The sequence below is a fragment of the Erpetoichthys calabaricus genome, chromosome 1 (genome assembly GCF_900747795.2).
Source record: "Erpetoichthys calabaricus chromosome 1, fErpCal1.3, whole genome shotgun sequence".
In the NCBI taxonomy this organism is placed as follows: domain Eukaryota; kingdom Metazoa; phylum Chordata; class Cladistia; order Polypteriformes; family Polypteridae; genus Erpetoichthys; species Erpetoichthys calabaricus.
The window spans coordinates 244,682,913-244,709,326 of NC_041394.2; the positions used below are offsets into that span (position 1 = coordinate 244,682,913).

The following is a 26,414-nucleotide window of genomic DNA, read 5'->3' on the forward strand; positions in this document are numbered from 1 at the left end:
GAGTGGCTTCCGTCTGGCCACTCTACCATACAGGCCTGATTGGTGGATTGCTGCAGAGATGGTTGTCCTTCTGGAAGGTTCTCCTCTCTCTGGAGCTCTGACAGAGTGACCATTGGGTTCTTGGTCACCACCCTGACTAAGGCCCTTCTCCCCCGATCGCTTAGTTTAGATGGCTGGCCAGCTCTAGGAAGAGTCCTGGTGGTTTCGAACTTCTTCCACTTACGGATGATGGAGGCCACTGTGCTCATTGGGACCTTCAAAGCAGCAGAAATTTGTAACCTTTCCCAGATTTGTGCCTCGAGACAATCCTGTCTCGGAGGTCTACAGACAATTCCTTTGACTTCATGCTTGGTTTGTGCTCAGACATGAACTGTCAACTGTGGGACCTTATATAGACAGGTGTGTGCCTTTCCAAATCATGTCCAGTCAACTAAATTTACCACAGGTGGATTCCAATTAAGCTGCAGAAACATCTCAAGGATGATCAGGGGAAATAGGATGCACCTGAGCTCAATTTTGAGCTTCACGGCAAAGGCTGTGAATACTTATGTACATGTGCTTTCTCAATTTTTCTATTTTTAATAAATTTGCAAAAACCTCAAGTAAACTTTTTTCATGTTTTCATTATGGGGTGTTGTGTGTAGAATTCTGAGGAAAAAAATGAATTTAATCCATTTTGGGATAAGGCTGTAACATAACAAAATGTGGAAAAAGTGATGCGCTGTGAATACTTTCCAGATACACTGTATGTGGATTTCACTTTCACCAAACAACAAATCTTGTGATTCGCATGGATAAGCATCTTTATTGGGAAGACACACTACTTTTTCCTGATGGCAACACTAATTAGGCGATCTACAAGTCTCAAACTTAAAGTTTAAATCCGAACAATATATTTGTTCTCTTTTCGTTGTTACATTATTTCATTATTTCAAGTAATAATTTCCATTTGTTTGCACTAATGTGATCTTTACTATCATTTTTTTTTGAGACTTGCGAATTGTAGTACTTTCATTATCTTTAACCTGCTCTGCATGTGTTCCATGCCAACGTTTTTGAATTCTTTAAAACGTTCTACTTTGTCATCTACTTTTTGTCTTTTATTTCCGGCCCCAGGCGTGGTTAAATCTCTTGGCACAAAGTCTCATCTCGCAGGACGTGAAAGTATCTCTCTGAAAAAGTCATGTCTCGTCCCAGGATTATTTTTATTATAATATATATATATATTAATATATATATATATATATATATTATATATATATATATAGTCGACCCTTGATATATGACCTGAAATGCGAACAACTTGATTTACGACGAAAATTTTTGTTTTGATTTACGACCAACATCTTGCGTTACGACCCGAATGTAGTCACGTGTATCCGCTTGCGCGATTGTAAACAAACAACCGAGAGCGTTAGTAAGCGTCAGTCGGAGCCCAGATACATGTGCTACGAGGTATGTGCCGGGAGCGAAATTGAAAACCTTTTTAAAGATGCGCATTTTGTCCCGTGCTCATACCTCATAGAGAAGCATTCGGAGACTCTGTGGGAGACAGAAAATACTCTCGAAGGCGATGGTACGCTCTCGCTCGAACAGAAGCACCAGAAAGACTTCCGCATTACGGGTGCCGGCAAGGGACACGTGACCTACCCCGAGGAATTCCGGGAAGGTGACGGTCCATGTCATACTGCAGGTGACTTCGCTCAAAAGAAGACGGACTTGGGCTTTCCGAAGGGGAAGGGGGAGGCGAGCGAAGCGCCGCTCACTCCACAAAAAGGTAAGGAGGGCCGGGAAATGACTGATCGATCCGCCAACAAATTAATACAGGTGGGTCGCAGTCCACTAAAGATGGCGACCCTGTCCTCTGAAATAGAGAACTCCAATTCCCAGAAGCCTGTGCGCAGCCCAACAGAACATGTGCCAGGAACGGGCATGCTTATTGGCTCCCAGTCGGGAGACAAGGCTATTGATGGCTTGAGCCTGCCTTCGGCTGAACTAATTAACGTGGACGTGTGCGAGCTGGGGAAACTGCTTCAGCCCGTACACAGTTTTTTACAGGTGGTGCAAACAATCCAGACGATCATTGCAGACTTGCGAGGAGTGGCTGAAAAGCCTATGAAGAAATTAGATGAGTACCTGCGGCGATTTTCTCGGGAGCCTCCTGTCTTAATTAATTCAGTGGTACAGGTAAGCGAGACCAGTACCGTATATAATAAATTAACGCAGAGTGAAACGGGCCCACGATTGATTAGTAGCGGGTGCCAAGTAACCTCGAGCCCTACAAAAGACGCTTATGTTATGACCGAGTGTTCAGGGGAAGGAGCAATCAAACCGGAGCAGCTGAACAGTGCTACCTCTCGGTACGATGCGAACCTGAAGACGCCGACACTGGTTCATAAATCAAAAGGGGTTCAGACAGTAAAGGGTCTCTGTCTGACACATAGAGAGACTCAGACTGTAGAGAAGCCCCAGATCAAAAAGGAGATCCCGTAGGTGAAACGGGGGTCTCCTGATAAAGTGGAGAAAAGAGCTGAGAGCTCAGAGACGGCTGTGGAACCCTCCTCAGCGCGAAAAGGGGCAGAGCCAGAGTTTCTGAGCTGTTTCCAGTCTCGCAGGGGGAGACTAACAGGGGGACGACGGCTGTGTTATGCATGCCGCCGGCCGGGCCACATTTGGCGAAATTGTCCACGGAGAACCGGGAAAAAACTGTCTTACTCATGTGATGTTCCCCCTAGGATCTCCAAGAGGTATTTTCCCCAACATAGCCAAGGTCCGGCCACAGCCAGAGGCTCCTCCTGGAGGATGACGTCCCTTGCGGGGCTGGATGCTCCGCCCCACTAGGCTTCGCTGAGGGGAGGGAACTGTGAGGGATTGCCGGCCGTATATCCCGGCCAACAACCCCAAGCCGCCAGATGGAGCCATCCCTGCAACATTGAAGGGCCCCAAATTCCAGAAGGGCATCATGGAACTTGGAGTCTTTCATCAGAGCCTTGCTGGATACCATGGAGGCCACCGGAGGACACTGCAGGGAGGGCTAGGGACTTATACTTTCCATATAGCCCGGAAGTAATTCACAATCGCGGAAACGGAAGAAATGATATACTTCCGGGCTGAAGAAAAGAAGAGTTTTGGTCTGACCCGGAAGTGCTGGGAATCAGATAGACTGGGGGGGATCAGAAGCACTTCCGGGTCAAAGACTTTAAAAGAACTGCGGGAAATCCCAGCAGTGAGCCGAGTTGGGAGGAAGGGTGACTGAGCTGCTGGGAGGTGTGGAGGATTATTGTTATTGTATTGGATTATTGATAATTAATATCCTTATTATTGGAAAGTGGAGCGTAGGTGCTTTGTACACACTATTATTATAATAAATAATAATTATTGGACTTTTATCTGGTGTCTGGCGTCTGGTCCGAGGGTTCAAGGGAGCGACAGCGCCCCCTATCTGTCACAATATTATATTATATACATACACACTATATGTACTATACATACTGTATGTACCATTGCCAGGTCCACAATCAAGGTGCATACTCTGGGACCCTACTTGAACATTGAGCCCTAGTACAAGCAAGGGGAAAAAAACCTTAAGAAAAGGAAAGGACAGACCTGAATAAAAAGATTTTATAGGAAAAATATTGTTGTATGATGGGGGTGGGAAATGATCAGAGAACATGTCTACTAGGTCATAAATTTGATTTTTCCATGCCGGAAAAGATTAAAAGTCCCAATGAATGATCATTCAAAATAATAGCCCTGTGGTATAACAAAAAGAAAAGAGACAGAAACAAAAGGCACTGTTTTGGTGAAAGATATACCTGACATTAAAAAAAAAATGAAAATTTGAACACACACTTTGAATAAGCTGTAAACACTGCAGTTGAGAGCAATTAGACTGACCTAACAGATAGTCAGATCAGGAAAGCCTAATATCACCACTTATACCAGCAATTTGCAGTCAAATTCTGCAGCATCCCGTAAAACTGACAAAGACGTGAGCAACAACATAGAAGGCAGCAAGGGCACTGTAGAAAATAAAACATACCAAGAAACGCAAAACCACCCAACAAATGGTCTTTTATTTTATTTGGATTAAATATTCGATCCTATAACACTCAGTTGTGACATAGTCCTTATAAAAATGTTAGCTGTTCATTGATTGTGCTAACAGAATAAAGTTGATTTCCCAGAGAAATGATGGTGCACCTCTCAATTAGTTTGTTACCTTCATTGCAATACATAAATGAACAAAAAAGGAAAGTGAAGCTAACCTAAAATGAAGTTTGAGATTTTTTTCTACTTCAATGCCTGTACCTGATTTACAGTATTAGTGACATATACAATGTTCATAATCTGTGAGTATTTGCATGTGTCTAATGGGTTAATGAGGTGAGAGGAGCCATTCTGAGTTTGGCCTGTGGGGGTCTTAATCCAGCCTTTATATGTACACATATTGCATACAGTGTGGAGTACTGGAACTTCTCACTAAGCCCTCCAAAGGGTACCCCTAGCTCCCCTCTTTGATATAATATACGTATATTAGCACGCTCAAAACACTTCCTCGCCGTTTGATATGATAAATATGTGACAGAAAGCTCAAAACTTATAAGGGGACACCCCCTCTACATAATTAGAAAATTGTGTTACATCACAAGGAGGATCAAGAAGCCTACAAGAACAGAGAGTATAGGCAATTATTTGCTTCCAGTTCAAGACTGACTGTACCTACAGTGCATACAGTATATACAGCATACAGTACATGCTGTACTTTAACAGTTTTAGATTGCAGGAAGTTTAAATCATTCTCTCTGAGTACAATGAGTAAGACCCCAAAAAGCATAATTCTCCCTTTAATTCATTAATTTGTAATGCTTTTTTTTTTTCTCTCACTGCCATGTTGCTGAGACGATCCAGCTATGGACAAAACTAAAATTATCCATCCATCCATTTTCCAACCTGCTGAATCCAAACACAGGGTCACGGGGGTCTGCTGGAGCCAATCCCAGCCAACACAGGGCACAAGGCAGGAACCAATCCCGGGCAGGGTGCCAACCCACCGCAGGACACACACAAACACACCCACACACCAGGGCCAATTTAGAATCGCCAATCCACCTAACCTGCATGTCTTTGGACTGTGGGAGGAAACCGGAGCACCCGGAGGAAACCCACGCAGACACGGGGAGAACATGCAAACTCCACGCAGGGAGGACCGGGGAAGCGAACCCGGGTCTCCTAACTGCGAGGCAGCAGCGCTACCCACTGCGCCACCATGCCGCCCAAAATTATCCATCCATTCATTTATATAACCTGACTGATCTAATTTCAGGGTCACAGGTTAATCAAATTTGGATACTACTCATTTATCAGTTCAACCATACACTTTTTTTTACCAGTAAAAAATATAAGTTGGTGTAAAACTAAAGAAAATTGGGGATTGGCAATAATGATTTTAACAAACAATATGAATAATAACAAATATGAGGTAGTTTGAACTTGTGGACTTTCATCTAACCGAGTGTTCCTAGTACACCAAGAAGTTACACTGAAGTAAATTTACTGTTAAAGGAAATACTGCATGACGTAAACAGTGTCCTGAACACTAGGCAAACTGCATTCACTATGGAATTCACCTTTGGCTTGATAAAGGATGAGAAGAAATGTTCACCTCTTTGTCAAGTATGAACTACACACACACCCATGAAAGGAAACTGAAATACAAGCTGGCATGTGAACTTTGTTTGGTGCAAAGGAGTTCCTGCCCTCATTGCTACTCAAGAGGCTGCAGGAAGCTCTGCTTGGAACAAATGGCAGGAAAAGAAAGGCGGTTACCCCAGAAGCAATGAAAAATAGCTTCAGAAACAGAAAAGGGATACGTCACTCATATCAAACTGCTTCTCTTCCTTTAACTGTATTGTAAGAGAACACAAGTAATAGAACTAGTACAGCTGTGCACGAGAGGCAATGAAATGTAAAACTCCTGCTTTTTTCTAGTTATCACAGTGTTTCCTTAATTAACATAAAGGCAAAATCTGTCAGAACTAGCACTACATTTGAAAGTTAAATCCATACTGTGTTATATTTATATATTATAAGTGTGTATATATACATACACACTATTATGCGTGTCTAGCTGTTTCCATTAGTATCATGTTGAAGCAATCACAGGAAGCACTACATGACACCATCTGTGTGGGCTTTCCTCCCACATGTCCAGAAACAAGCAGATTAGGTGCAACTTGAAATTAGCCACACTGTGAGTGAGTGAAGTGTGTGTCGTGAGACTAACTGTCCAGGGCTGCTGTCTGGCTTTCTGTGACCTTGAGTTGGATTATGTGTACATAAAATATATATATATATATATATATATATATATATACACACACATACACACACACATATACTGTACATATATATATTTGCTGCTGGAGATCAGAGAGAAAGAATCACGTATCATAAAGTAGTTTTTATTCCTGAGCTTTCAGCCCCTACCAAGGGCCTTCATCAGAGGATAAAGCTTAGACATACAAGAATCAAAGGTATTATATAGCAAAATTAGGTGGGGGTGGGGTGGTGTGGTGGGGGGCAGTCGGAGCTAGGTCAGTGTGTGTGTATGTGTGTGGGGGGGTACTGGTCGTAAAGTATTATTTATTATGAATATGTCCTTATGTTTGCATATGCTGGGTTTATGTCCAAATGTCTGTATAAACATATTATATATATATATATATATATAGGGCGGCACGGTGGCGCAGTGGGTAGCGCTGCTGCCTCGCAGTTGGGAGACCTGGGGACCTGGGTTCGCTTCCCGGGTCCTCCCTGCGTGGAGTTTGCATGTTCTCCCCGTGTCTGCGTGGGTTTCCTCCGGGCGCTCCGGTGTCCTCCCACAGTCCAAAGACATGCAGGTTAGGTGGATTGGCGATTCTAAATTGGCCCTAGTGTGTGCTTGGTGTATGGGTGTGTTTGTGTGTGTCCTGCGGTGGGTTGGCACCCTGCCCGGGATTGGTTCCTGCCTTGTGCCCTGTGTTGGCTGGGATTGGCTCCAGCAGACCCCCGTGACCCTGTGTTCGGATTCAGCGGGTTGGGAAATGGATGGATATTATATATATATATATATATATATATATATATATATATATATATATATATATATATATATATATATATATATATATATATATATATATATATATATATATATATATATATATATATAGGGCGGCACGGTGGCGCAGTGGGTAGCGCTGCTGCCTCGCAGTTGGGAGACCTGGGGACCTGGGTTCGCTTCCCGGGTCCTCCCTGCGTGGAGTTTGCTTGTTCTCCCCGTGTCTGCGTGGGTTTCCTCCGGGCGCTCCGGTGTCCTCCCACAGTCCAAAGACATGCAGGTTAGGTGGATTGGCGATTCTAAATTGGCCCTAGTGTGTGCTTGGTGTGTGGGTGTGTTTGTGTGTGTCCTGCGGTGGGTTGGCACCCTGCCCGGGATTGGTTCCTGCCTTGTGCCCTGTGTTGGCTGGGATTGGCTCCAGCAGACCCCCGTGACCCTGTGTTCGGATTCAGCGGGTTGGGAAATGGATGGATATTATATATATATATATATATATACACACACACATATATACTGTATATACATATATATACAGTACTGTGCAAAAGTTTTAGGCAGGTGTGAAAAAATACTGTAAACAAAGAATGCTTTCAAAAATGGAAGTGTTAACCATTTATTTTCATCAATCAACAAAATGCAATGAATGAACAAAAGAGAAATCTAAATCACATCAATATTTGGTGTGACCACCCTTTGCCTTCAAAACAGCATCAATTCTTCTATGTACACTTGCGCACAGTTTTTGAAGGAACTCGGCTGGTAGGTTGTTCCAAACATCCTGGAGAACTAACCACAGATCTTCTGTGGATGTAGGCTTCCTCACATCCTTATGTCTCTTCATGTTATCCCAGACACACTCGATGATGTTGAGATCAGGGCTCTGTGGGGGCCATACCATCACTTCCAGGACTTCTTGTTCTTCTTTACGCTGAAGATAGTTCTTAATGACTTTGGCTGTATGTTTGGGGTCGTTGTCCTGCTGCAGAATAAATTTGGTGCCAATCATACACCTCCCTGATGGTATTGCATGATGGATAAGTATCTGCCTGTATTTCTCAGCATTGAGAACACCATTAATCCTGACCAAATCTCCAACTCCATTTGCAGAAATGCAGCCACAAACGTTCAAGGAACCTCCACCATGCTTCACTGTTGCCTGCAGACACTCATTATTGTACTGCTCTCCAGCCCTTCAACGAACAAACTGCCTTCTGCTACAGCCAAATATTTCAAATTTTGACTCATCAGTCCAGAGCACCTGCTGCCATTTTTCTGCACCCCAGTTCCTATGTTTTCGTGCATACTTGAGTCGCTTGGCCTTGTTTCCACATTGGAGGTATGGCTTTTTGGCTGCAACTCTTCCATGAAGACCACTTCTGGACAGAGTTCTCCGGACAGTAGATGGGTGTACCTGGGTCACACTGGTTTCTGCCAGTTCTGATCTGATGGCACTGCTGGACATCTCCTGATTTCGAAGGGTTATAAGCTTGATGTGTCTTTCATCTGCTGCACTAAGTTTCCTTGGCCTACCACTGCATCTACGATCCTCAACATTGCCTGTTTCCTTGTGCTTCTTCAAAAGAGCTTGAAAAGCACATCTTGAAACCCCAGTCTGCTTTGAAATCTTTGTCTGGGAGAGACCTTGCTGATGCAGTATAACTACCTTGTGTCTTGTATACACATGTTGTGTCTATATACACACATATTATATATATATATATATATATATATATATATATATATATAGAGTATATACAGTGCATCCGGAAAGTATTCACAGCGCATCACTTTTTCCACATTTTGTTATGTTACAGCCTTATTCCAAAATGGATTAAATTCATTTTTTTCCTGAGAATTCTACACACAACACCCCATAATGACAACGTGAAAAAAGTTTACTTGAAGTTTTTGCAAATTTATTAAAAATAAAAAAAAAATCGAGAAAGCACATGTACATAAGTATTCACAGCCTTTGCCATGAAGCTCGAAATTGAGCTCAGGTGCATCCTGTTTCCCCTGATCATCCTTGAGATTTTTCTGCAGCTTAATTGCAGTCCACCTGTGGTAAATTCAATTGATTGGACATGATTTGGAAAGGCACACACCTGTCTACATAAGGTCCCACAGTTGACAGTTCATGTCTGAGCACAAACCAAGCATGAAGTCAAAGGAATTGTCTGTAGACCTCCGAGACAGGATTGTCTCGTGGCACATATCTGGGGAAGGTTACAGAAAAATTTCTGCTGCTTTGAAGGTCCCAATGAGCACAGTGGCCTCCATCATCCGTAAGTGGAAGAAGTTCGAAACCACCAAGACTCTTCCTAGAGCTGGCCGGCCATCTAAACTGAGTGATCAGGGGAGAAGGGCCTTAGTCAGGGAGGTGACCAAGAACCCGATGGTCGCTCTGTCAGAGCTCCAGAGGTCCTCTGTGGAGAGGAGAACCTACAAGAAGGACAACCATCTCTGCAGCAATCCACCATTCAGCCTGTATGGTAGAGTGGCCAGACGGAAGCCACTCCTTAGTAATAGGCACATGGCAGCCCGCCTGGAGTTTGCCAAAAGGCACCTGAAGGACTCTCAGACCATGAGAAACAAAATTCTCTGGTCTGATGAGACAAAGATTGAACTCTTTGGTGTGAATGCCAGGCGTCACGTTTGGAGGAAACCTGGCACCATCCCTACAGTGAAGCATGGTGGTGGCAGCATCATGCTGTGGGGATGTTTTTCAGTGGCAGGAACTGGGAGACTAGTCAGGAAAAAGGGAAAGATGACTGCAGCAATGTACAGAGACATCCTGGATGAAACCTGCTCCAGAGCGCTCTTGACCTCAGACTGGGGCGACAGTTCATCTTTCAGCATGACAACGACCCTAAGTACACAGCCAAGATATCAAAGGAGTGGCTTCAGGACAACTCTGTGAATGTCCTTGAGTGGCCCAGCCAGAACCCAGACTTCAATCCGATTGAACATCTCTGGAGAGTTCTTAAAATGGCTGTGCACCGACGCTTCCCATCCAACCTGATGGAGCTTGAGAGGTGCTGCAAAGAGGAATGGGCGAAACTGGCCAAGGATAGGTGTGCCAAGCTTGTGGCATCATATTCAACAAGACTTGAGGCTGTAATTGCTGCCAAAGGTGCATCGACAAAGTATTGAGCAAAGGCTGTGAATACTTATGTACTTGTGATTTCTCAGTTTTTTTATTTTTAATAAATTTGCCAAAAATTTGTGTGCAGAATTCTAAGGAAAAAAATGAATTTAATCCATTTTGGAATAAGGCTGTAACATAACAAAAGGTGGAAAAAGTGATGCGCTGTGAATACTTTCTGGATGCACTGTACATATACACACACACACATATATATATATATATATATATATATATATATATATATATATACACATACATATATACAGTATATACATATATATACATATATACATATATACACACATACATATATATACATATATGTATACATATATACATATATATACACACATACTTATAAGGACACATACATATATACAGTATATTATATATATATATATATATATATATATATATATATATATATATATATATATATACACACATACATACATATATACACACATATATATATATACACACACACACACACACACACACACACACACACACATATATATATATATATATATATATATATACATACATACATATATACACACACATATATATATATATATATATATATATATATATATATATATATACACACATACATATTTACAACCAGCCTCTTCTAGCTATGTCGTCATTGGACTTTCAATCAGAAGCCTGCTGGGTGACCATAAGTATGTCACTTAAACAGCCTATGCTGACATCTTAAAAAATGCATGTAAACAGGTGTACAATATTCTAAACATGTAGGCCATCTAGGGTAAAGGTGGTTTGATATATAAACCCAAATATAATCCTAATAGATTTGTAAAACCCGGTGGTGAATTATAGTATGTCGTAAATTTTGTAGGGTATATTGGTTACTAAATTCAATGTTTACTTCTAAAATGACCTAGAAATAAGTAAATAACGTAAGCTAAATAAAAATATCTTATGTTACAAATTTGTACAAAATTTGTACAAAACTAAATGATTTAAAATGGATAACACTATAATCATGACATAAAAGCTCAGTAAAATGATTAATATAATCATGGTATGGCAGATATTAAAATCAGACTGTCACTTACCAAAAACATGCCAGGAGCTACATTGTGTCGACGAACCAAAAGGCAGTCATGCCAGTCAGTGACACTGCCAGCAGTATTAATGTCATATTTCACCAAGCGAAATGAGTCCAGGCGGCTCTGTGAACAAAAATGACAATTACATCAGGCTTTCCATGCAAAAGACAGCCTTTTAAAAGGAAATCTTTGTTGTTTTTTGCTTTTTGTGCTATTTGTTCAGCATAATATTCCAACTAATGGGTTTTACTCTGTAAACCACAGAAATATTAAAATTGCAACAGCCAAAAATATATATTTATGACACAAAAGCAACCCAGTAAATGTCACCCAATAGTGGGTGAAAGCAGGATGGCAGAAAGTAATGTAGAACTTCCCATGCTTTACCAGCATATATACTTTAAGGCATCAGTCATCTTTATTGTACTTCTGCATTTGTTTTAAATGTGGTTACAGCTGTAGGATATTAAATCAGTAATAACAAATTAAATCACAACCATATTTTTAGCATCCTTTAACCTTAATACCGATGTCAGTTGCTCTGCAGTAATTAAAAACTTTAAAACGCCCAAAAAATAACTTATTTGAACCACAACTTCTCCAGGGATATTCAGAGACTTATAATTCTTGCAAAACATCTTTCCCAAACAATTTTTTAACAATGGGATTAAACAAACAACCAAAGCAGGCTTCAGATTTGGGTCTATGCTGATTAAGTTTACATTTAAAAAACACATGTTGGCATGCAAATATATTCTTTAAATACACTTTATTCCTAGTTAACATACCATAACCAAAAAACCCTTGTAAACTACAATATGAAGAAATCCCCTAAGCTGGGAAGTAACCTCTTACACCAAATCATAATAACAAAAGCAATTAAAATTTATAAAAAAAAATATGGCTATTGGTTTTCTTTTATGTTCTTGATTAGTATTGTAGACTTAAGAGAAGAAAATGACAAGTATAACCATGAAGTAAACATATGAAGGCATGTTGCTGTTTAATGTCAAAAAGAAAACAGAGTTACTAAAGAAAAAATACTTTTCTAGGTTAATATTGTATTTAATGTTTTCTTTTTAGTCAAAAAAAAGATAAGCATATGTTCTCTGCTAGGAAAACAGTGCTGCAGGTTACAAACTAAAAAAGAAAAGATTAAATGAATAATAAATCTAACGTACACTGCATGAATATGTATTAAAAGAAAGTTGTACATCATTTAAAGAATATGTGAATGTTAAATTAATATTAATGGCATCTAATGACAAACTAAAAATTCCTATTCCCCTAATTGATGTTCCCTTTCACAGAATTGGGGTCGATTTAGTTGGACCCCTAGAGCCCTCAGCCCGAGGGCACAAGTATATTTTAGTCCTCGTGGATTATGCTGCCAAATACCCCGAAGCTGTTCCGTTGCGCTCAACCACTTCTAAAGCCATCGCATGGGAATTAGTAGGGGTCTTTGCACGCGTTGGCATCCCTAAGGAAGTCCTGACGGATCAAGGGATGCCTTTTACCTCAGAGATGTTCAAGGAGACTGCCAAGTTACTTAAAATAAAGCATTTAAAGACCACTGTATATCATCCTCAAACCAACAGTTTGATAGAGAGGTTCAATCAAACTCTCAAACAAAAGCTTCGTAAGGTGGTCAACGAGGATGGAAGGAACTGGGATCAGCTCTTCCCCCTCGTCCTTTTTGCCTATCGGGAAGTCCCACAAGCCTCCACGGGGTTCTCCCCTTTTGAATTATTGTATGGGCGACAACCCCGGGGCATATTAGATATCTTAAAAGAAGGATGGGAAGAAGAGGCTCTTCCCTCTACAAATATATTGGAATATATCGCACAATTACACAATAGATTTGGTAAAATTCGGCCCCTTCTTAAAAGTCACATGGAAGAGGCTCAAGCAGCACAGGTCCAATATTATGACCGTGGCACGTCTCTCTGGGAGTTCCGCCCGAGAGATCGGGTAATGGCCCTAGTACCTACCTCCCACTCTAAGTTGCTTGCCCATTGGCAGGGTCCCTACGAAGTTAAGGAGAGGAAAGGACTCGTCGACTATTTGGTGAGTCAACCCAATCGTCGGCCAATGGAGCGGGATTATCATGTAAATCTGCTGAAACCGTGAAAGGACAGGGATCCCGATCCCTCCTCCGGTCAGCCCTGCTCACTCTTTGCTCACACAGCTAGCCTTAACTTCGGTGCGGATTTAAGTCCCAGACAACGACGGGAGCTGGAAACAGTTATCCAGTCTGTCCTGGAGGTAGTGAATGAAAACCCCGGAAGGACCTCTCTGGTTGAGCATGACATTGTGACAGAGCCCAGGGTTATAGTCCGAGAACGACCATATCGTTTTCCCGAGGCAAAAAGGGCTGAAATGGAGCTTGAGATCAAACACATGCTGGAACTAGGTATAATCAAGGAAAGTCATAGTCTCTGGTCCAGTCCCATTGTATTGGTCGCTAAGCCTGACGGGAGTTGGAGGTTTTGCAATAACTTCCATCGGCTTAATCAAGTCTCCCAATTTGATGCTAATCCAATGCCACGAGTGGACGACCTCCTCGAGAGGCTTGGACAGGCTCAATATTTGACCACACTGGACATGACAAAGGGGTACTGGCAGGTTCCTTTAACGGACTCCGCGAAGGTTAAGGCAGCGTTTAGCACCCCTAGCGGACACTGGCAGTATCGTGTCCTTCCATTTGGGTTACACGGGGCTCCGGCAACCTTCCAGCGTCTGGTGGTCAAAGTGCTCAGGCATCATAACTCATACAGTGCTGCCTACCTGGATGACGTGGTCATCTATTCCAGCACATGGATGGAACACCTACAGCAGGTAAAAGCAGTATTGTGGACACTTGGTGAGGCCGGGCTGCGGATTAATCCCAAAAAATATTTCTTTGGATTGAGCGAAGCCAAGTATTTAGGCTACCTGGTGGGTCGGGGTACTGTGAAGCCACAGTGCTCCAAAGTAGATGCCATTTTGAAATGGCCCCGTCCGCGAACCAAGCAGCAGGTCCAAGCCTTTCTCGGGTTAGCGGGGTACTACCGCAAGTTTGTGCCCCGGTTCTCGGAGAGAGCGGCATCCTTGACTGATTTGACAAAGAAGAGGGCCCCAAACATTGTGGTATGGACTGAAAAGATAGGCACTGCATTTAGTGACTTGAAGCAGGGCCTTGCGTCCGCAACTATTTTGAAAGCACCTAACTTTTCTTTACCTTTCATCCTCCAGACGGACGCTTTGGACACAGGCCTGGGGGCCGTGCTGAGCCAAAGTGTCAATGGTGTGAAATACCCCATCATGTTCCTAAGCCGGAAACTGCTGGACTGGGAGACCAAGTATGCAGCGGTGGAGAGAGAGGCTTTGGCGATTAAATGGGTGATTACTCAGCTGAGGTACTACCTGTTGGGCCGGGAATTCACCCTTGTCACGGACCATGCACCTTTACAGTGGATGGCCCTGCACAAGGAGTTGAATCCGCGGGTCACCAGGTGGTTTCCTGACCTCCAGCCGTACAAGTTGTCGCTTGTTCATTGTCGGGGCACTCTTCACGCCAACGCTGATGCTCTTTCTCGGGTTCACAACCTCTCGGCCAGGGTTGTCCGACCCGACGGGTCTGTGCTGAGGGGGGGGCCTTGCCACACACGTGTGCATGGGAGGCAACTAAAGGGCTTGAGTAGGGGCAATTCCGAGTCATACTGGGATGTGGTAGAGTGCACTGACTCTCTCTCCCTTTCCTGTAGACCATTCACAGGAGATTCCACCTGGCCCTCTTGACGTCACTTCCGGGAATGAGCCTACGGAAGGAGACCTTGCTGGCTCCAGCTCCTTTGATGTCACGTCCGGGCTTGAACCTATGGCTGAAGACCTTCATGAGCCCGACCCCTTTGATCTCACTTCCTGTCTTCTCCTTTAAAAGCCTCCATCTTTTCCCTATTCCCTCAGTTCTGTTTTGGACTCGGTTTTGTGCACAGCAGTGCTATCATTTAAACGACCATTTGCAGCCAGGAAACCAAATATACGTGTGGCTGCCATCAATCTTGCTATGGCTCTTTGTGGCTTTTGTGACAATGTGCATATTCTAAAATGTAATTTTTTGATCAGAAGGATTACAGCCTAGCAGTATGTACAAGAAAAATAACATGCAATTGACCTCTTAACTATAGGTGCAGCTGAAGTGTCTCAACTCATTAATCTGAAGGGATGTCCATATACTTTTGGCCATACAGTATAGTGTGTGTAGATAGATAAATAAATAGATAAGACATTTTACTGAATGGGAAATTGCAGTGTTATAGCAGCAGACACACAATAGAGGACGATAACCATACTATAAATAAAATGAACAAATGAAATTTTAAAACTCAAGGTTAGTGTTTAAGTAAACACAAATTACAAAAAAACTACGGTACATATGAGAATCGTTTTGAGAACAGGAAGTATTCTGTTTCAATCCAAATAACATGATTAAATGCACCACAAGAAGAAATAAAATACATCTATCCATCCAGCCACCATCACATCTGGTATCACACAGGTGTGCTTCGTAAACAAATTCAGACCTCATTGAATAGTAATTTAACCCTGAGTTGAAGGTTGCCGCTGTCACCTAATGCTTCTACTCCCTTTTCTTCAGCAGATCTGATGACTGGCAACAGGATGACAACTGAAATCACTCCTGGGTTCTGATCCCCTGAACCTGCCCCTTCCATCTTGGCTTCCTCTTAAGGGGTTCCACTGCCAAATTTAAACAGCCTGATCTGGGACTCACATCTGGAAAGACGCATCAATAACAATTCTAAGTTGAATTGTTATTTTCTACCAAATATACAAAGGTTCACTTACAGTGTCCAACTCTTTATCATCTCTTCCTGTATTTATTTCTTACACTGTTTATTCCAAAAGAAGAAACAATTTTAAATATTGATCATTCCAACTGCCAATTTTACCACACATGACCTTATAAATACCTATGGATCCAGTTTTAAAGAATCTCATGTATGCTAACCCAAACAGAGAACACTGTTCAACATTTATGGAATGAGGCAAGAAAATTATCACATAAGCTATATTTTTATCTATCACATGACACAAATAAAAATAAAGTTCAAAACAAAACATTTTTGAAACTAATTATGAAAGTGACAAAATCTTAGCAGACAATATTAGGAAGAAACAGTCTTCCATTAGTCATGAAGTCACCAGGTGATGAGATTTGACTGATTTAAACTATAATGCTTTGTAGAATCTTTTATCTGTGAAAGTAAAATAGGGTGCCAAGTGAAACTTCACATGATCAGTGGTGCCCTAACCAAACAAAGAGATTATTTTAGCTGTAAAATCAATGTGTACATGAATTCCGGCTCCTTCTCTGTCAGAAAAGTTACAATTCTGATTCATTCATAATTGTCATTTACAGATCTGACACTCCCCTGGACTACTTTGCCATAAATAACCCTATCAGAAATACTTAACCCCATGCAAGGAAACTGTAGGGGACAACACCTTGGACTGTTTTTTTGGGAGGGGGGGATTAGATAGATAGATAGATAGATAGATAGATAGATAGATAGATAGATAGATAGATAGATAGATAGATAGATAGATAGATAGATAGATAGATAGATAGATAGATACTACTGCACAAAAGCAGAAATTTTGAAAAAAAAATTAAGAAATCTATGTATATTTTAAGCATACCATTCTCCGCCTTTCAACTTTAAAAAAGGACCCAAATGTCATGTATAAAAATTTCATTTACAGTTTACTGGGCTTATAACTTAGATAGAAAGTAGTATTTTTTTTAATAGATAGATACCTCTGTAATACAAGGTTTAGATTATCTTTGTTAATTTTTAGCTTCCTGGCAACATGTACAGTACACTATAATAAATGGAAGCTCCACAGCTGAAACTTTTTTACATTAATTTTTCAATGTAGAAGTTGTTTTCACCATTTTTGTTGTGCAACAATTCACAAATAACTTTTTGTTATGTGTCTGAATGTAGCCTTGAAAAAAATATTTTACAAAGCTGGGTGCATAATATATTCCAGGAAATTTTAGATAATTAAAATTGTAGTTAACAATGTAGAGAAATAAAAATGTAACAAAATAATAATAATAATGAAGGCAATAGATGTCCATTACTTATGGTGCTTGGATTCAAAGTAAAAACCAAGAAAAGATGATCAAGAAACAAAAAAAGAACTACTATATGGAAAAGTGATAAAACAATTGTACCTGTTCACAAGGCATGCTGCGGTTTTTGTTCTTCTTCTCATAAAGTTCCTCAAGTATGTCAACACCAGCTGAGTTCTTTAGGGCTGAAGATGAAACCACACACATTACTAAGATCTGTTCAATCCCAGGGATCTGACCTTGGATGAAGTCATCATACTCCACATCACTGACTAATGGGATTTGATGATTGCTGCATCTGCACCTCTTAGGAGTTCCATCTTTTAATAGTGCATTTCGCAAAGACACTGGACATGCCTTATGAATCGTCATATGCGACCTGATATTTTCTGAGCCTTTGGAGAGTGAAAGTCTACAATATGGAAGAAATAAACTCATGTCAAGATTAGCAGTATTAAAGACAGAAGAATTTGATCAGTATTTTCCTTAATATTATGAAATTTGCCTAGTTATGATTCTTTTTTCAAATGTGAAAATTTCACTTTGTTGTTAAATCCCAAAAGAAAAAGCCCTTTTCACATGAATAACAGAAAATTCTGACAAATTACATTACCTAGGCTCACAAAATTAAAATAAGAAGCAATGTGAGTGATCTTGCTGGATGATTATTTTATTAACAAAGGTTGCACAAGTATTTCTGTATATTGTGTTTTGTGTGCCCAGCCACATTTTCACACAGTGCAACATTTATCACACCACTGATTGACAAAATCTGAAAGTGTGCTATTATTTATACTTAGCCACCAGATCTAGTTGGCACCTACACTTTACCAGTTGGTCATAAAATAGCTTTTAAGAATGAATACAATTCTAAAACAATACATTAAAATTCTGCTGTTCAAGATCATTTCTGATCATATGAATCAAGACACTTAGTACAGGAGATTCCTTACCACTGTAAATGAATACTTCCCCTTTAAAAATACACTCAAGCCCAACTGTAGATACTGCTTCTAATTTATTTACCAAAAGAAAGCTTTGCCCTGCAAGTGCAGTAAGAGCTGTTCCAATATAATACAAGTCTCTTCTTCACATTCACCTTTGAAGCAAATCTTTTTTGTTCTTACTTTGTTAACATTGCAATATTCAGTATTTCAGGACTTCAATTGTAATGACTAGGCTAGATGAAATAAACTTAACAGTTCTTAATACTCTAGTGATACTATATTAATGTGTTGGCATAAAATTGAAACAGTTGTGCTAATGAACACTGTTTAACATAAATTAAGGCGCACCAATAATCACTTCTAACGATAGTGCATATAAAAATCAAACAGCAGTTTAGAACTGTCAACAGTAAGCCCACCAATGAAAAATAAAGACCCTCCATTGTATATATATTTCACGTTTTATAATTCAACTTCAGTTAAAGAAATGTAATAGTTATTTGAGAAACCACACACCCATTTAACACTGAAAGTACAAAAAGAAAAATAAAGTCCTTACCCAGGTTTACTCTGTAACTTTGCAGAAAAACTGCCTGCCTCTTTGTTCTCTTTCTGTGTACTAGATCATAAACATAAAGATTACTTTTAAATTTTTATTTTTATTTTATTCACCAGTGTGTACACAAATATCTACTTACATTTTCATTTATATTTGATTTGTCAATACATTTCGTTAGCAACATAAACCAAAGCTGAATATTCTCATTTTCTATGACTGCATTTAGCTTAAATTCTGTGATAAAGTTTAGCATTTTTAGCTAAGTTCTGCCATTAAATGCAGAAAAAAATTAATCAGCCACTAGATCGGCTTTTCTCTTCTATTACCAAGAGGATAAGGCACTCTTTGGTGGATCCCATCGAATGTTTCTTGCAGGAGCTGATAAGAAGCGGCTAAAACCTTCGTCATGGCTAGTACACTTTCCAGTTTCCTCTTCTTCTTCTTCTGCTACTCCCAATGTAGGCAGGGCAGCTGACTGGGTTTTACGAATTGCCTGGATCATTTGTGGGGTGTTTGACATTTTCTGAATGTCCGGGGAACTGATTCCTATAGGCAAAAGATGCTGTTATTCAAATTAATACATAGAAAGGATTTATAAAGAAGGGAGCAACAATGGCAAGTTTATACTGTAACTAAATAATCAACCTAAATTATGCATCTGCAAATCATAAAAATCATAAAACAATAACTTACTGGAATTTTAATGAATATGGGGCAATGCATCCCACAAGGTATTCTAAAAGGCATCAATCCAAACAGTGCTATATGGCCAGGCCAACGTGCTGTTTTTGCAAGACAAGGCCTAATAAAACAGTATTGGCACTTGCTCTTGAAAAAAGCAATTTTAAAACAAGATTAACCAACTAAAATGCATGCAGCATCTCTTTTTAAAATTTGAATTACTAATAATGAAAATGCACTTTGTAATAACATTGATTAAACAACACACCTGTAGCAATACGATAGTGCTCCATCCAATCATCTAGAATATTTTTGACCTTTCGCTGTAGCTTCTTCAGTTCTTGAAAGTACTTTAAACCCTGAAGGTGGCTGAAATCATCTTCTGGGATTTCCAGAGTCTTTACCAAATCAGATATTTTGCTTTCAGCAATAGTCTGTGGAAGACACAAACTAATGTAATAAAATATGGATGTTTCTACTAGCAGTTTCTCTGTTAATTTCTAAGATTAAAAGATTAAGGAAAAGTCAAGAGAATCTTAAAAAAATTACTAGTATTAGTACACACTATTATAGTAGAATTTTGTTTTCATAGAGCTGTTTTCTAACGCCCCATATGTACAGTCTTAACTGCACACGGACGGTTGCTTTAAGCAAAAAGACTTACTAGCTCAACATAAGCAGACCAAACAATTAAGCTACACCTATGCCAATCACCAAAGCAGGTGCTCATTCACCCAGCTGCTGCTATTGGAAAATTACTTTCCTCAGCTACTAACCCCTGCGTGAATATAGCAATCAACCAGACCAGGTTCTCTTATCACTATACCTTGAATATAGTACTATAAAGATTCCTGTATTTGTTATTTTGGTTCATCTATGCTACAGTTGCTATTAGCTATTTTACATATGTGAATGCCAGGTATCTGCTTTATAGTGCCCCACAAGTACAGATTTGATCTACACCTATGCAAATTACCAAACCAGGTGACCGCCTATCATTCTGCTTTCTTTTGAAGAGGTCTCTTCTCAGCTGTTAACCCCTATGGGTATACGGCAATCACCAACACCAGGCTCTCCTAACAATATAGCTTGACCCATTTAAACAGTATAGAATAAATATTATAATAAAGCAACATTAATAAAAACACAGTAAACCCAATGGTAGCAAAAGTAGGGAATGTATTTGAAAAGAGAGGTGTAGTGGATACAGTTCAGAAGTATTTTCAGGTGCTGCTATTAATTATAGCACAGTTATTTTGGGAGCAAATAAGAGATAATTTTAGCATCTGTTTTTTGCTGAGGCATTGGCATGTGCTTCTTTTCACGTGTCAGTTTTCTTTGAGGTTATGCTGGCTTTTTGGTCTTGGTTTTTTATTTTTTTATCTAGTTTAACGTTTTGAATAACATATTTCTTGTTGTAAATTTAGATTTCTGAATTTGTTATTTCAGATTTTGGCTTTTGGATTTCTGACTTTGTTCTAGTTTTACTAGTTCTTAGCGAGCTTAACCATACTTTATTTGAAATTTTTTGTTCTTTGCCTGCTTTCCAGTGTTAGTTTCCTTGTTTTTACTTTCTGATTATTTTCACCAATTAAAAATGCATATTAATACATTTATTCTTTTTGTAACCTAAAGTTTACACTACTGCATCATAATTTATTTAATGGCTTACTTCAAATGTGGTTAATTAGAAGAAATAATAAGGATTTTGGGGCTGGGGTTTCATACAATCTTTACAAATGAAGACAGCCCAGAACCATACTAATGTCTCCTGAAATTCATTTATTTTAATTGTAAATTTGCTTGCTTGTGTACTGTCTTTTTCTATACCTGATATGCTATGACATTACTAAAAAAATACACAGTTTAATTTTGTACTGTAGTCGTTTCTTCTCTTGCTTTGTATGTTTTTGTAGCATGCTTAGGTCAAATACTTCTCAGATGTTTCAATAACAAGTTTTTACAGAGGCCCATACAATGCAATGTTGCTATTGATTCACTTTGTAAATTTCAAATACCAATAGGTCAGATTACTATTCATCTGTAGACTATTAAAGCCGAGCAATGATACCTAGTCTTCACCATATCTTTATCCTCTTACAGTCCAGCTATACCTATCACAATCACATGCCTTCGACCCTTAAATAGCTTTTCGCTAAATCAGCAATTTAAAGCAACTTGCTATAACACAATTTTAGTGTCATGGATATCTGTTTAACTTTTTTATGAAATTGCACTTATTTTACTGTAGAAGATCTGTGTCAAAATATTTTTCTACATCGTGAAAATTTATAATTCCATGTGGGTACTATCTTAGTAATTTTAAATTATTAACAAAACAGAACAATATACTTTTGATTTCTAAAATGAAATCAGTGTCTTGTCCCATTAAGCCCAAGCACCATACATACTGCAGCTATTTTTAAAATTATGCTATATTAATATATTTTTAATGGATGACAATGTTCAAGACACTTTTTAAGTGACCAATGTCATACATTTACTGAAGAAATCAGATTTAGACAATAATATGCACAATATTGACAGCCTAATTTCAAACCTGCTTATTTCTGACCTCCTTAAAAATAGTAGCCTTAAAGTTTCAGTGTCAGATTAAACACCATGTGTTGATTAAAATTTCAGTCTGTCTTTCTCCTTGAGCACAAAATGGATACCTCCTTAAATTGTGTTTTTAAAAACATCCAAATATTGTCCAATGCAATAAATACTACAATTTTTATGTTGTTAATTTTAAGCACAGCTTTGGAAACTACTGATAACATTTGGGTTTTATAATAACCAGGTTGTTAAGGATCTTCTTAAGTGACTTAGTTCAAATTTAACAAATTTGTTCTCAATACATGCTGAAATATAATGATTATACTGTATATACTGATGTTACTTCAATTTGGCCTTTAATTATTCATTTCAGTGACTTAAAATACTGGATTAGTGGTAAATGCTTGCTTAAAAACATGGGCAAAATGTTAATTCTATGAGCCGCTTCAAATTTTATTAATGTGCACATCCCAGGCAATACATTAAAATTATAGGATGTACAGTAAGTCTTTAAAAAAAAAAGTGTAAGGATAAATAAAATTATTGTATTAGCTAGAGTCCTAGGTTTTGTAATTATCTGCTTGCTACTATGATAAACCATCAGCTTTTTTACATTTAAATACAACCTTTCACTTACGTGGCCTAGTTACAGCTTAATGGTTTGGATGTTTATATTCAAAGAAAATCGTATTTTTCTTATATAAAACTGAATTGACCATCAGCACAAGTTGGCATTTCTTATTCATTTTTCATACTATCCGGTTTTGGCTTTTATTGCCACTTGGTGCCACTGTTACCATGATTATCCTCCTGTTTTTGTAGTAACTATCAATACAAGCTGGTATTTTCCTATTCATTTTTTCTGCTATCCAGTTGTGGCAAATGGTGCCACTGCTACCATGACCATCCTACTATATCTGACATTGATACAAGATACAGAATGATTGGGAAATATAAAATCATATATTACAACAGTTATGGGCTTTAATAGTATCAGTAGTAGTAGTAATAATAGTAAGAGCGTTCACTGTAGTAGTAGAAGTATTGTTACATACTGCATTATATATAGAATTACATTATGCTTTTTCAAATAGAAGTCAACCTCTGGCCTCCAAATGGAATACACCCCTAAGAGCCTCTACAAATGCTGTTAAATTAAGTTTTTGTTTTTCACTTCTTCATTTTCAACAGGCCTTATTTTATGTTAGCTAAATCTCATGTAAACTTTCTATTACATTTTAACCTAAGTATTCAGATTTCTTTGTCAACATCTACTAAGATTAATACATATATTTGCTTATATATGTAAATCCAACATGGCTATGTAATTATTCTTTGATTGTATGACATCACGCATCCCCCTCCTCTGGGCCCACAGCCTCTTTCTCAGATTAGCGCGAATATATTGCTCCCGCAAAATCAACCAGAATGTTCAAGCAAATTATAGAAAATAAACAATCTAAATCCATTAAGTCAAACTGGATTTATCAAGGGTCGACACTTATCCTCCAATCTTCAACGCCTGTTTAATGTATACTCACCAACAAAGTCAAACACCCCAGAAATATTATTATCATTGGATGCAGAAAAAGCATTTGACATGATTGAATGGAAATACCTTTTCACTACATTAGAGAAATTTGGGTTTGGCCCGAACATTTGTGCATGGATCAAACTACTGTATACCAATCCAGAAGCTTCAGTTTGTATTAACAACATTTGTTCAGACTACTTTAAACTAGAACGTGGTACCAGACAAGGATGCCCCTTGTCACCACTACTATTTGCAATTGCCATTGAACCACTGGTGGCTCACTGTCAAAATACTGATCAGATAAGTGGGATTATCAGAGAAGGACTGGACCAGAAATTTCTCTATCTGCAGATGATATGGTACTGTATATATCAGACCCACAAAATTTTGTGCCTGCAGTCTTAACAGCACTTACAGAATTTCAAAAGATCTCTGGTCTCAGAATTAATCTGAATAAAAGTGTACTCTTTCCAGTGAATTCTTAAGCATATAAAATTAGATTAGACACCCTACCGTTTATCATTGCAGATCAGTTTAAATACCTAGGGGTAAACATCACAAGTAAACACAAAGCTCTTTAACAACAAAATTTTGCCGTCTGTATGGAAAAAATTAATCAAGACTTGCATAGATGGTCAACCCTTCATCTCACTCTAGCTGGAAGAATTAACGTTGTTAAGATGAATATTCTTCCTAAGCTTCTTTTTTTATTTCAAAACATTCCAAAATATATCAATAAATCATTTTTAAGCAATTAGATTCAACAATAACCTCATCTATTTGGAACTCAAAACATCCAAGTATCCAAAGAGCGACCCTACAAAGACCTAAGGCAGAAGGTGGCATGGCTCTACCTAACTTTCAGTTTTACTACTGGGCAGCAAACATGCAAGCTATAAAAACCTGGACACAAATAGATGAACATACACAGGCCTGGTCCGCAATAGAAGTAAAATCCTGAAGTATTTCTTTATATTCCCTGCTTTGTGCCCCAGTAAATGCAAGGTATCAGCAATATACTAATAACCCAATTGTGCTTCACTCACTCAGAAAATGGAACCAATGTAGAAAGCATTTTAAGATGGAGAAGCTTTTATCTGTGGCACCTCTGCAAGAGAACCACCTCTTTCAACCCTCGCAAACATATGCAATTTTTAATATCTGGAAAAAAATTGGGATTAAATTGCTCAGAGATCTTTATATAGACAGTATCTTTGCTTCCTACGCACAATTACATTCCAAATTTAACTTTCCAGCCACACATTTCTTTCACTATCTTCAAAATTAGGAACTTTGTTAAACAGAACCTGCCTGATTTTCCTCATCTTGCACCTTCATCCATGCTGGAAAAAATATTGCTCAATTTCAAGGATTTAGACACCATCTCTGCAATATATAAAATTATTTTACAGTCCCTCCCTTTCAAAGATCCAAGAGGACAATAGGAAAAAGATCTCTTAATCAATATATCAGAAAGGAAGCAGAAAGTAGCAATGCAGAGACTTTACTGAAGCTCCATATGCGCAAAGGATACAATTATTCAACTCAAAATTATATATCGAGCACATCTGTCTCGCCTAAAACTGTCCAAAATGTTTCCAGGGCATAATCCAACCTGCGAATGCTGTAATCAAGTCCCAGCCTCACTGGGTCACATGTTTTGGGCCTGCGCCAAATTAACATCATTTTGGACCAAAATTTTTAAGTGCCTTTCAGACAGCCTTGGTGTCACAGTCCCTCCTAACCCACTAACAGCTGTGTTTGGTGTTTTTCCAGATGGGTTTAAAGTGGAGAAGGACAAACAAACTGTGATTGCATTCACTACACTTTTGGCACGCAGACTTATTTTGCTAAACTGGAAGAATCCTAACTCTCCTTTTTTAAGTCAGTGGGTAACCGATGTTTTATACTATTTGAAATTGGAAAATATCAGATATTCAGTTAGAGGATCTGTACAGAATTTTTTTAAAACCTGGCAGAATATAATCAATAAAATTTTAGAATAAGCTCTTAAAGCACCAAGGAAGCAATTATCTCCGCATTTCTTTTTCTTCTCCATTCATCTCTACTGGCCTATTAAACTAATCAATTTAGGTATGTTTATAAGCCTTAAGTTTTACTCTGTTGGCCATGCTCTCTCTCTCAGGGGTGGGGGTCGAATTGTTTTTCAATCCTATTTTTTGTAAAAATTGATCGATTTGTATTAATGATTACAATAAAATTAATATAAATAAATAAATAAATCCATTAAGTAGTTCTCTCGTTCACTAGTTAAGAGGAGGTAAGGTACACGCCCCTAGGCTGTGCCCCCCTCCCCTCGGCCCGCTGCGTGTCTCTCAGATTCGTGCAAATTAATTGGTACCGCAAGTGAACTATGATACATAGCGCAATGAGAAAAGTCACAAAAATCAACCGGAATGTTCAAGCAAATTATAGAAAAAAAACAGATCTAAATATGTCAAGTAGTTCTCTCATGAAAAGCCGACGGACATACAGACAGACAGACTTTTAATTTTATATATGTATATATATATATATATATATATATAGTGAGAGAGAGAGAGAGAGAGAGAGAGAGAGAGAGAGAGAGAGAGAGAGAGAGAGAGAGAGAGAGATAAATATGTGTAAGCTCACAGGGCTGAATACAATTAATTTTTTTGTGA

At 38.9% G+C, this 26,414-nt stretch overlaps 1 protein-coding gene across 1 annotated transcript in view; it reads right to left on the reverse strand.

The window, feature by feature from the left end:
* LOC114660646 (uncharacterized protein C3orf20-like) overlaps positions 1-26,414 on the reverse strand; it is a 70,256-nt gene that overhangs the window by 29,441 nt on the left and 14,401 nt on the right. The window contains exons 6-10 of the mRNA XM_028813481.2: positions 19,927-20,092; positions 19,304-19,523; positions 18,978-19,037; positions 17,574-17,883; positions 11,336-11,452 (exon numbers count right to left, since the gene is read on the reverse strand). Of these exons, the coding sequence (XP_028669314.2) occupies positions 11,336-11,452; positions 17,574-17,883; positions 18,978-19,037; positions 19,304-19,523; positions 19,927-20,092 (873 nt within the window). The remainder of the gene's footprint in view (positions 1-11,335; positions 11,453-17,573; positions 17,884-18,977; positions 19,038-19,303; positions 19,524-19,926; positions 20,093-26,414) is intronic.